Below are 12,962 nucleotides of genomic sequence, written 5' to 3' on the forward strand. Positions count from 1 at the left end.
GGTCAGTGCAGGGTTTGGTGTTTTGGGTTTGGTTTTTTGGTGGTTTGGTTGGTTTTTTTTTTTCAAGTCAGTGTGTGGTATTTTTTCCTTGTGTGGGAAGGATGGAAACATACTTGACTTAGTCTTTAGATGTGCTGTGGCATGTCTGCACCAGCGCTGAAATGGAACAGCTGACAACTTGATGCCTCTAAAGGTTCACAGTAAAAAAAAACCACACTGAACGGGCTATCATTACAACCTGGTCAAAGCTGGCACCACATGATGTTGAGCTCCTTATTTTTAAAACTAAATTGCTGGTGACTGCTTTGCACATTCGATCAGACGCTCCTGTGGAAAGCCGAGGCTCCGTGTGTCACGACAGAGCCAGAATACTGCTGGAGTTCCACAACAGGGTGGCACAACCCGCCGTGTTTCACACTTGAAGTTACGGTGCCTCCGTGCAGGCAGCCGGCGTTTCCTCAAAGGGCGACGGCTCCGGGCTGCTGCAGATCTTTTCCCCTCAGCGACGCCTCCAGACGCCTCTCCTTTGGGCCCGGCCCGCAGACAGCGGCGACTGAACCCAAGCCAGGCCGCCCTTACCCAAGGCCCCCGCAGCTGCCCGGCCACGTGCCCTCGGGAGGCGCCGGCGGCCCCGCAGGCGCGCGCCCACCGTCCCCTCCTCCGCCTGCGGGGCGCGGCCGGGGCCGCTCGGGTGCCGCCCGGGTGCCGCCATGCGGGGGCAGCAGCGCCGCGCTTCCCGCGCTGACGCGGGCGGCGCGCAAGATGGCGGCTCCCATGCAGCTCAGCTGCTGGGGCGGCGACTGGGGGCTACCGTCCCTGCACCCGGAGTCTCTAATCGTTATGGTAACGGCTGGCGGCCCCCCCACCGCGGGAAGGGAAGGAGGGAGGGATGAACAGACGGACGGACGGTCGGTCGGTACCATGTGCTTGCCTGCCAGCGGCATGGCTGTCCGCGGGGCTCTTGCCCTTGGGGAAGGCATCGGCGCCGCCACCGCGGGGCGCGCTCGGCCTCGTAGCCCTGAGGCTGAGTGCGTGCCGGGCGAGGGCCTGACCGCGGCTGCCGTGCCTGGCCGGGGCTGTGCGGTGGGGCTCGGCGGGCCGGCGCGGCCGCTTGCCCTCCGGGAGCAGCCGTAGTGCGGGCCGAGCCGTGCTTGCCCCGCGGGGCGTCGGTCGGGGCTGCTGCTGCTGTCCGTCCTGACGGTGCCGCGCGGGCTCCAGGGCCGCTAGGTCCTGGCCTCAGCGGGTGGCAGTGCCTGGAAACGAACTGGGGCACTGCAGGTCCGCTAATAGCAAATACGCACTTACTTTTCAGACCGTCCTCAGTGCCCGAAGCCGCTTGTAACAACTTTCAAAGCGCTGTGTTACACGTCCTTACACGTGCTGACTCTTTCCCCCTCACCCCTCAATCTTTATTGTAGGCTTATGCCAAGTTTTCTGGTGCGCCCCTTACCGTGCATACTATAGATAACTCATGGAGAGCTCCAAAAGGTACCTTCTTTGGTTTATTTTTATTCTTTAGATTATAGTCACGTTTTAAACGTGGATTTCAGTTTCTGCAGTGATTCTGAGTTTGCTCTGTGTTGGCGCCTGTAAGTTCCTCCAGTGAAGGCTGTCGGTTTTGGCAGTACAACAATTAAGTGACTTTACAGGATCGAGTGTGATGATTTTATGGAAATAAAATAATGGAATGAAGAATTGGTATCACTTCATGTGCATGAATTCCATTTTGGAAGTAGTATGAATGAAGAAAGGCTGCTATTAAACATCTTAACTTTTTTTCTTGCATTGCCAACACAATCCTAATTCTCTACTGTTCTGTATGAACATTTCAAGTGTAAGATGCTAGGACAATTTTGTAGCATACTTACCTTTAAGTGGTAATCTAAGTAAATGAAGCTAGAAAAAACTACAGATTTTATATAGAAAGTAGTTATTTTGGTTAATTTTTCTCCTTCCTTCCTCTACCTCAGAAGCTCAATTTTTGTCTCTCCCCCTGCCCCCCCAAGTTCCCTCTATGAAAAAAATCTTGTCAGCCTTGGTAATGAGAGGAGGGAAAAAAGGCTATAGGGGTGACCTTATTGCTGTCTACAACTACCTGAAGGGTGGTTGTGGCCAGGAAGAGGTTGCTCTCTTCTCACAGGTGGCCAGCGCCAGAACGAGAGGACACAGCCTCAGGCTGCACCAGGGGAGATTTAGGCTCGAAGTGAGGAGAAAGTTCTTCGCCGAGAGAGTCATTGGACACTGGAATGGGCTGCCCGGGGAGGTGGTGGAGTCGCCGTCCCTGGAGCTGTTCAAGGCAAGGTTGGACGTGGCACTTGGTGCCATGGTCTAGCCTTGAGCTCTGTGGTAAAGGGTTGGACTTGCTGATCTGTGAGGTCTCTTCCAACCCTGATGATACTGTGATACTGTGAAATTCTGCTGAACTACCTGAAGGGAGGTTGTAGCCAGGTGGGGGTTGAATCATAGAATCAACCAGGTTGGAAGAGACCTCCAAGATCATCCAGTCCAACCTAGCACTCAGCCCTATCCAGTCAACTAGACCATGACACCGAGTGCGTCATGCAGTCTTTTCTTGAAAACTAAGTGCCTCAGAGGTCACTTCATTAGAATGTGTTTGGGTGAAGCAGTGGGCAAATGCGTGCATGTGACTGTCAGGCAGTCAGAAATACTGCTATAGTGAAAGCAAATTTTTCATCTTTTTGCACTTGTAATGTTAGTAACTAGTCTCACGTATGGAGACAGTGTGCTTTAATTAGACATAATTTAACAGGCTGGTATTTTGGGAAGTAGAATGTGAGCCTCAAAAGTGTAACTTGCACCAGCTGGGATGTTTAGTACTGTGCTGAGTTGGAGAGGTTGTCTCAGTGAAGGTGGCATAGTCTAGTTGCCAGAGAAGTTAAAGATAAGGTATCAGAGATGACTTAATTGTGTTGGATACTTCTACTCGTTGCTTGTCTGTTTGCTCTGCATTTAAATTACTCTCTTGGTGTATTCCAGAGAGGTTAAAGCGCTGGAGGGTTGATGTACTCTGTCATTTACACTTACCACATCATCAGTTCAGGCATTGTGGTATCCATGCAGAAGTTGCATCTTTGACTCTTGTTTTTCAGTGTACAATTTTCTGTTAGCAGAAAATGCTGAGAACTGTCTGGGTGTGCTTGTCAAAAGTTCATTTGCTTTCTTCATACATATACATAAAAGCCGTTAAAAAATCCAAATAGGATTACTGATAAGTGACAATATAATAGCATTTATCAGCACAGTCATATTGGGCTCATTGTGGCAATTGCACTGTGAGTAATGCTATAAGATAGCCCCACTTAGAGAGATTTTACACTCTGCAGTCTTTGACTCTGAACTTAGATGAGTGAAGGCTGACCAGTAAGATCTGGTATAAGGGAAATTCTTGGCTAACGAATAGTTCAGAGTTATATTGTGATATCTTGGGCAGTGATTGTGGCAAGGCTAGAGAAACAAGTCTTTAAAAGAGATTTGGAGGGGAATGGCACAGAAAAATTACAGAAGGAAGGAGGCCCAGAAGTTAATGAGTTGCAAGGGCAGCTGGGCTCTGCTGGAAAACACCTGAAACCCAGACAAGTAGCCTAGTTCTGAGAGTATCAGATACCTGGGATAGTACATTGGCTTGGATGTGGGCCATTTTCTAGTGCATTGCTATTACTGAAGGGCACAATACCCTAAATGTGTTTGTGACCTTAGTGTAACTCTCTTGCTATGTAAGGCTTAGTTTATGCATACATATCAGGAAGATCACAGCATGCTGTGGAGAAGAGGGAAGTAGATGGAGTGACTGATTGCTTTCCAGTTATTTTAGAATTCATCCATATAAATTGTTGACTGTTTTATTTCTGCCTTCTAGGAGATGTGCCAGTTCTGATATCAGAAGATACTGTTATTTCTCAGCCAGCAAAAATACTAAACTTCTTAAGAAAGCAGGTGGGTGTCTTTCCCTGCCTTGTAGTGACTTTGCATGTCCCCTGTATGCATTGATACAGACTTATGAACATGTGTAACTCAGTTCTGAGCTAGTGTTCTCTTGTTTTTCATACTTGCATGAGAATTGCAAAATGGTGCCTTACAGATTACAGGTTGATGTTTCAGAGTCTGTTCATTATGTGAAGGATTTAAAAATAGGCACAGCATCATAGAATCCGTCAGGGTTGAAAGGGACCACAAGGATCATCTAATTCCAACCCCCCTGCCATGGGCAGGGATGCCCTACCCTAAATCAGACTGGCCTTAAACACCTCCAGGAATGGGCCCTCAACCATCTCCCAGGGCAACCCATTCCAGGCTCTCACCACTCTCATGGTGAACAACTTCATTCTCACATCCAGTCTGAACCTACACACCTTCAGCTTTGCTCCATTCCCCCGGGTCCTGTCACTACCTGATATCCTAAAAAGTGCCTCCCCAGCTATTTTTGTAGCCCCCCCTTCAGATACTGGAAGGCCACAATGAGGTCACGTCAGAGCCTCCTCCAGACTGAGTAAGCCCATCTCTTTCAGTCTGTCCTCATAGGAGAGGTGCTCCAGCCCTCTGATCGTCCTCGTGGCCCTTTTCTGGACACTCTCCAGCACGTCCACATCCCTTTTGTAATAGGGGCTCCAGAACTGGATGCAGTACTCCAGGTGGGGTCTCACCAGAGCAGAGTAGAGGGGGAAAATCACCTCCTTCGACCTGCTGGCCACACTTCTCCTGATGCAGCCCTGGATCTGGTTGGCCCTTCAGGTTGCAAGTGCACACTGCTGGCTCATGTTGAGCTTCTCATCCACCAGCACCCCTGGGTCCCTCTCCTCAGGGCTGCTCTCCAGCCAGTCACTGCCCAGCCTGAATTTGTGCTTGGGATTGCCTCGACCCAGATGCAGGACCTTGCACTTGGTCTTGGTGTACCTCCTGAGGTTGGCTTGTGCCCAACTCTCCAGCCTGTCCAGGTGCCTCTGGATGGTATCTCTGCCCTCCAGCAGGTCTGCTGCATCACACAGCTTGGTGTGGTTAGGAAACTTGCTGAGGGTGCACTCAGTGCCACTGTCCATGTTGAACAAGACTGGTCCCAGGACTGATCCCTGAGGGACTCCAGTTGTCACTGGGTTCCACCTGAACATGGACCCATTGACAGCCCACTCTTTGAGTGTGGCCATCAAGCCAGTTCTTTATCCAACTGGCCTTAAAAGAGCAGTTTTTCAGCACTATGCTCTTAATTATTGTACTTCTAATGTCATTATGGCTTTGCAGATCTGGTAAGTGTGATTTTAATGGCTGAAATGGGTAACAGCCTCCCAGTACTGTTCTGTGTTTTAAGAATAATACATACAGCATTCTTTTAAATTCACGTGCTTTTTCTTCTTTACCTTGTAGCTTAAAAATAGCTGCAGGCATTTCTGATTACACATCATGTTATTGCATAGCCAAATCTTGCTTGCCTTCTGCAGATCTCTGAATATTCACAAAGAATAAAGCTACTAGATTTATTCCTTCACAAAGTATATAAAGATGTCTAATAAAGCCTAGAGTAATTTTCTTATTTCTAAGATGGTCCTCCAGTCCACTACACTGCTTTTACAATAGAAATACAGTTCCTGTCTAGTCAAGATTATTTGATGAATGCTGTGTTAACGAAGCTTTAAATCCTCATGGGGCGGAAAATAGAATCTTAAAGCTCTGCATTGAAGATGATTTTAGACAATTGTTTTAGAACTCAGAAGTATTATAGCCATCTGAATGCCAATGATTCTGTGATGTTGGGGGGAAAAAAGCCTTCTCTGAGTTAAACAATAATATGCTTGCCTTTCAGATACCTGGGGATCATTACTGCCCCTTACTATATTAATGCAGTGAATCTGCTCTCCCCTCAAAACTTACAAACTCTTTTAATGTACTTTAAGAAGATTCAGTGTCAGAATTAAAAGCTCAGACAGCTGTAGCTGCTTTAATTTAGCTATGCATTTGGCCTCTTCTATTGTAAGCATCCAATTTCCAGACCTTCAGAATAGTAATTAAAAGCAAAAGGTGGGAATGCTTGCATTTTTCTGGCTTACACCATCTCAATGCCAACTTTTTTGTCAAAAATAAATATTAGGACTTCCTAGAGGTTTGCTGCATCCCTAAATCCTGAGTAATTGCCTCCATACCACTGGACAGTTGCTTGGAAAGCAATGGAAGAAGTCACAGAAGCTTATTCTAGGCATAGGAGCTCTCCAAACACTAAGAATGTCACACTGGAAGAGTGAGATGCAAGGTTGTTTGACATAGCTTTCCCAAAGAAGAAAAAGAATTACAGTGATTTTTTTCTGTCCTGAAAAATGTTACATTTACTGGCTTGATAGTTGTTACATTTAAAGCAACTTTGAGGTGGTTTGAGCATCCCTTTGGAAAGTTCTTTGTAGCACTATTTATAATACAATATTTTTCTTTTAATTTGCAGAAATACAATGCAGATTATGAGTTGTCTGCAAAACAAGGAGCTGACACACTGGCATATATTGCACTTCTTGAAGAGAAGCTCTGTCCTGCATTGGTAAGCATTTAGAAATACTTTATAATGGTCAGAAGTTTTAGAACTGAGCACTGTAAGAGACATCCAATGTGAGACACTAAATTAAAGCCTGTTGGACGTAGCTCTATCTGGAGAACATTTGCTTTGTTAGTTCAATTTTGGCAATACTGCCTAGCAACTTCAGAAGAGAGAAGTGTGTGTTTGTGGCATGTGAAATAGTAGTAATGAATTTGTGAAATGCATTTTGTAAGGGTACCTATGAATGTTTTATTCTTTCATATGCTTTTTTGGGAAACAATATCCTGAAACAGCTTACTGTGGCTGTTTTTTGTTTCATTATTTTGATAAAGCTTTGAATAAGATGTGGTATGTCTGATGTGGGCTGCACAACCATGAAAGCCTTTTAAATGATCAGTTGGAAATTTTGAGAAGTTAAAATACTGTAAGTAGTTTCATTTTTCAGTTCTAAATAGCACATGGCTGCATGCCTGTACCAATTTAGTGTACGTAAGTTAGAGCTATAAAAATCCCCAGACATTGTACCTCTTGAATGACTTAGGCTTCAGTTTGTACAGCAAACAAATATTCTGGCCAGCTGTTACCACAGGCTGTCCACTTCAGCTGACCCATAAGGTTACAGATTCATGATTTTATGATGTCTTTTGTTTATGATTTATATAAAATCTCAGAAAAAAAGCTTAGACAGTTCAAGCCTGCTGTTGCACATCTTTTTTGTAGTATGTTTTCTATGTACAGTGTGTATGTATGTGAGTGTGTGTATATATGCATAAACAGGAGTGAGTTTTGTGTACTCACAGACTCAAATAGAGCCTGATTTCTGGTGTTTCTGCTTCTCCAATAGATCTCAGACATTAAACTTTTAAGATGTCTACTATTCTTGCTAAAATTCCAGTCATATTTTTCTTTGTGTTGCCACAGCTGCACACTTTCTGGGTTGAGGCTGAAAACTACTGCAATGTGACAAAGCCATGGTTTGCTTCAAAGATTTCTTTCCCACTGAGGTTGTACCTGCCTGGAAAGATGTCCAGAGAAGCACTGAATAGGATATTACTGACCAAGGGTGGGCCTCCACTCTACAGTCTCACTGAGGTGGAAGCACAGGTGTGTGTTGCATGGTAAAGAATGTGTAAGTTGATACTGTGAAAGGCAGGAGCTGAAACAGTCTAGCATACTGTCAAATAATAAGAGCCTTGCTACTCTGGGCTCTTAGACAGTCTTGTATCTCATCAGATATACAGGGATGCCAAGGAGTGCCTAAATCTCCTGTCGAAGAGATTGGGAACATCTCAGTTTTTCTTTGGAGATATGTGAGTGTGATTTTTTTGTATGTTTGTTTTGTTTTTGTTGTTGTGTTTTTTCCCTTTTTTTTTTTTTAATTGATAGAACAGGTACCACATGACATTGTAAACACTGCTAGTTTCTTTTTGTTAAACTTGCTAGAGTGTTTGAAGTGCTACATGGTAGATTCATCTCACGCTCTACTTTTCAGGTTAATCTGAATGAGCATACAGGACGCAAAATCTTTGGACTAAGGCAACGTGATGCCTTCCTTATCCTGCATTTTATGCAGAAACAGATACTTCCTAGAGCTGCTAAGAAAATCTGAGGAACCTAACTAGTTAGTGTAGCACTAGAAAATGCTTTTCTCACCACTGCGTGTCACATCCTGGGCTTGTTTGTATAAACAGTGCTTTAAGCCTCAGATGTTACAGCTGCCTACATGGCGGGGGGGTACGTCTGGTAACACTCCTCTAAGGTGCAGAAGTCAGGAAGCAGATATTGCCCACAAAACAGCACCAGCAGGTCCTAAGAAAAATAACTTGTTCCTTTAGCCACTAAGACCACTATGAAAGAGTTCTGGTCTGCTGGCACCTTGCCAGCATATCTTTAGGTTAGAAGTGCTGAAATCAGTGGGCTGTACAAAGCATTTACCAGCTTGGAGTGCCAGAAGAGCTGACTGTGTTCTGTCCCGAGTTATGTTTAATATACACAGAAAATGGTGCATTGTAGAGGTCATGATGCCTTACCTCAGACACTTTGGGGTTTTTTTGGTTTGTCATTCTTTTCAGGCCTACTACCTTGGATGCCTTTGTGTTTGGTTTCCTTGCACCCATTTATAAAGTGTGCTTCCCTAGAGTACAGTTACAAGAGCATTTGAAACAGCTTCCCAATCTGTGTCGATTCTGTGATGATATTTTAATTTGCTACTTCAGGTTAACTGTTGCAGGTAAGATGTGTTTCTTTTCCTATTTTTTTACCTTGCATAGTGTTGTTTGGATTAGGACTTCAGGATTCCATCTGTGAACTGAGGCAAAATTATATATTGTGTAGTTCATGCTGTTGCTTCTTGGGGGAAAATCAGGTAAAGAAACTCCTAAAGATGTGCAGAAGGGATTGTAAATTTAAAGCAAGCGTTAATAATCAGTTTAGACTCTATGAAGGATTGGCAAAATGCACCTGCATCTGTGCTATGGCTCACTCTTAGTACTTCTGTTATTCCCACATGGAATGGCTCTTCCACTTAAATTGTTCTTAGGAAAAAAGTACTGCATGAAATTTCTCTCTAATGTACTTTTTACAGATTTAAAAGCTTTTGTAAATTCCTTTTCACTTTTCATCTTTCTACCTTCACTCTCCAGGCCATTCTCCAGCTGGACAGGATATAGCAGATGCTAATCTGCAGAAACTCACACAGCTTGTAAATAAGGAATCCAACTTGATTGAAAAGGTCACTTTTGCTTCAGTTACTAATTTTCCTGCTCTGTTGTTGTCTGTTCACAGATATTCTTGCATGACAACTGCAACTGTACAATGGACATTTTAATTACTTCTTTTCTAGTGAGTTACTTTATATAGAGGGGCAGGAACAGTACTGTGTAATTTGAAAGGAGGAATGAATGAAGCCTCTTTATTTAGAAAATTTTACAATCAAAAGAACATTGTGTTGCAAGTGTCCACACTGAAAAAAGGAGGATCTTTCCACAAAAGTACATTCCAGCAAAGGAGGGGGCAAATGAATTGACCAAAACTCTGAAGCAGCCTTGCAAGTTAAGACTGATCACAAGCTCTCCTTTCTTCATGCTGAACACTATAGTCACTAACTTAGAGTCACTCTTCCGCTTGTTCCACACCTAGATTTACTTCTTTATATTCTTTGTTTCTAAGGCTGGCCCTCAGCACCTGTCAAAAGCTATACAGCTTACATGGAGAATACTTGTGAACAGTTAGTCTGTTGATGCAGGCAGAGCACTTAAACTAGTGAAATCGAAGGCATTTCCTCCAGAAAAAGTTCAGTGTATGAAGTGGACCATTAACTGTGAGCAGCTTCTGTAGGAATAGGCATTGATTGTATTACCTCTTTGTAATATTGAAGTACAGCTGTGCAAGTTTTAGAGTGGGTTACACAGACACTCATCAGGCACGATTTACGTAAAGCTGATCCAACCTCAAGGAAATGGAATGAACTAGACAACCTCTTGAGATTTCCTATGTGTGCTATTCTCTGACCATGTTTATTCTGTAGCAGCCAGACTGTTTTTGATACCACATCATGCACAGGAAATTAGATTGATTCTCTGTGAGGATGTAATATCTTTAATCTCTGAATATAAATATATTACATTTAAATAAATCACTGAATATAATTTAAATGTAATATCTTTATATTCAGAGATTAATTTAAACCTGTCTTTGAAAAGGTCTTAACTTCTTTAATAAATACTTTTTGAAATATGTAACTGATCTAAACTCATGCAGCACCTCTGGAACATTCCAAGTTTGAAGAAGATTTGTTCTTGCAAGGTGCTTAATGTGGAGAAACAGCTGCTAGTGTTAGTAGTTTCGCTTTTGATCTGCTTTCTAGCAGCATTTAGCTACTTTGCAAATTTAAAACTTTGATCTCTTAGAAGCAGTGTTGCTTTCTTCAGTACTCTTGATGAAATTGAGCCAGAAGCACACCTGTTTGCCCTGGGTTTGATACAACAGATGTAATGGGTACCAGCTCTAACACAAGCATGTACTTGGGAGTGTCAAGGAACCAATCCATTACGTTGACTGGGCCTGAAACAACAGCCCCAAACCAGCATTAATGATGGCACCTCACACAGACAGACTAATTGTATAATCTGTATTCTACTGTTGGCCAGATTCAGGTCTCATTATTTCTCTGCAGATGGATGACAACCTCCGTAAGAGTCCTCAGCATCCCCCCCGAAAGCTAACGACACTCAAGCTTGCTGCAGGTGGAGAAGAAATAACTCCGCTGAATCGTTTGTCGCCTTGACAGCTTTTGTTGCCCATACACATGTGTTTGCCTTCAACTCTTAGGAGCACCACAGTGTATTTTTTCACATGATTGTTGTTTTGCAAGAAAAGACTCTGTTAATGGGTGTAAGTAGGGAAGAAACACAGCTTTACAATCTCTTATCTACCAGTGCTTTAAAAAAATTCTGTAGTTCAGGCTGATCACACACTAAGCTAAGGCAAAGATTAACACAAGGCTTATTCCTGCAGACATTAAAGTGTTTTTGTATAGCATATTTTTGCATTTAGCCTAGCAGAAATGTTGACCGAAAGTTAAAATCTCACTTATGGAATGTTCAACCTTATTTTGTAGGTTCTGATCTTACTGTAATCATGTTACAAGATGTGAGTGGGTATACTCTTTTATACCCTGTATACTCTGAAAATTATGAAGTATAGTTGCAAAATCTATGAAAGGGCTGCAGAAGCAAATGAGATGTTGGCTCTGCATGGCAGTTGAGAAGTGAAAATCAATGGAATAAGTCAAACATTTTTTGCTGTGCTTTCTTGAAGGCTTTTGGGCCTTGCATTTTAAGGTCAATTATATTTTTGAAAGCACATCAGATTCTACTTTCAAGGGGATTGCTGAAAAGCATTACTGACATTTCACAGGTACCTGGTGTTAGTCCTGTGTGAAACAGGCATAACCTGCACACAGGGTAATACCACATGCTGCAATACCAGTGAGTCAGAATCAGAGGACTGACTGGTAATAAGGGGGAGAAGCTAGACAAGAGACTTGACTAGCAAACATTGATCTATGTGTTGAAAGTTACTGGTTAAGGCTTTATGAGAAAGCTGATGTAGGCTTTTCGGTTTGTTGTAGATGCCTTTAATTAGTTCTGTCTTATTTTTAATAACCACTACAATTCTTTCAAAACCTGAAGAGCATCTGAAGTTTCATTGTTCAACAGTCTGCTTTAGAGTTCTTTATCTGTGCAAATGTATTACATCACAATGCCTCTTTCTTCTGTTTTATTAAGGGACTTCTATCTCATTACATTTTCTCCTACCAGTGTTTTCTCTTGGCAGTTCTAGAGACCCAAACAGTACTGTTACAATAGAGATGCTGCAATTTTCTATTGGCAGCATAGTGGCAGATGCTTCGTGAGTGGTTGTGAAGAGAATTAGTCAAAGGGATTGGCCAAAGTCCCTTCCAACACCTGTGAGTCTGTGAGCACTTCGGATACAGAGTTCCAGTAGCTGTATGCATGGGATGTCTGTTGCATTTTTTTGCTTTTTCTGGCCAAACCGAAATAGTCTTTCAGATTCGTTGCAGCTACTGGTCATGTTTGAGGGATATAGAGAACTATTTCCTATTTATAAAGACAAGCCTGTAGATTGTGTACATACTGTACTTTCAGATTTCATTTGAAAGGAATGTAATTTCTTTAACGTTTCTTAATTGAAATGTTGACTTTTTAACGAGCACTTTAAAATACTGTTTAAGCTTCATGCTTTTACTAGAATATTTGTTTCAGTGATTTCAAATCAATCTAGCTCATGTTCATGATAGTTGTATAAAATGACAGTCCACTGCATATAAAATTAAGTCAAATATTTAACATTTTTACTGCCTGTGTCTTGATAAGGTTTAAATGAGATAAAATCTGAGGTCTTCATTTTTTAAACATGGCTATAGAGAAGATGCCTTAGTTTGTTGCGTTTGTGAATATGTACACTCAGTCCTTAAAATCTCTTTGTAAAAAAGTTGTTGTTCCAAGATTAAAATTTTTGATTTTTAGTGGAGTTTTGGGTGTGTTTCTCTATGGAAATCATGTCAGTTTTTAATAACATTCTACTTTTCTTTGCAAAAAAGTTTATCTTGTCTGTGGGGGGAAATAAGAACAAAACCCCAAAAAAGCCTAACAAAAAACCAACCGACCAACCTATGGGATGCTAAAACAAGAAACTGGAATGATTTAGTGTATCCATGATTTCAGATTTTAAGCTTAAATCACAACTCTTGAGTACTAAACCTTTCAACACAGTTGTTTTTAGGAAGAGGAAACAGGGAAGGGCAGAAGTTTCTAGTCTTATTAAATTGGAGTGTTGGGCTGTGTTACAGCCAAATTTTGACAAACCAGTGCCTGAGTAACTTAATTCATTGGATGGCAGAGGACAG

General features: G+C 42.7%; 1 protein-coding gene across 1 annotated transcript; it reads left to right on the forward strand.

Moving 5' to 3' along the window:
• The first annotated feature begins 723 nt into the window (after window positions 1-723).
• Window positions 724-12,581, forward strand: MTX3 (metaxin 3). The gene is made up of 9 exons (XM_064140259.1): window positions 724-843; window positions 1,419-1,488; window positions 3,878-3,954; window positions 6,443-6,535; window positions 7,454-7,636; window positions 7,766-7,842; window positions 8,605-8,762; window positions 9,175-9,263; window positions 10,707-12,581. The coding sequence occupies exons 1-9, from the start codon at window positions 763-765 to the stop codon at window positions 10,815-10,817; spliced, it is 939 nt and encodes a 312-aa protein (XP_063996329.1). The 5' UTR covers window positions 724-762; the 3' UTR covers window positions 10,818-12,581.
• Window positions 12,582-12,962: the final 381 nt, after the last annotated feature.

This window comes from Pogoniulus pusillus, chromosome Z (assembly GCF_015220805.1).
Source record: "Pogoniulus pusillus isolate bPogPus1 chromosome Z, bPogPus1.pri, whole genome shotgun sequence".
NCBI lineage: Eukaryota > Metazoa > Chordata > Aves > Piciformes > Lybiidae > Pogoniulus > Pogoniulus pusillus.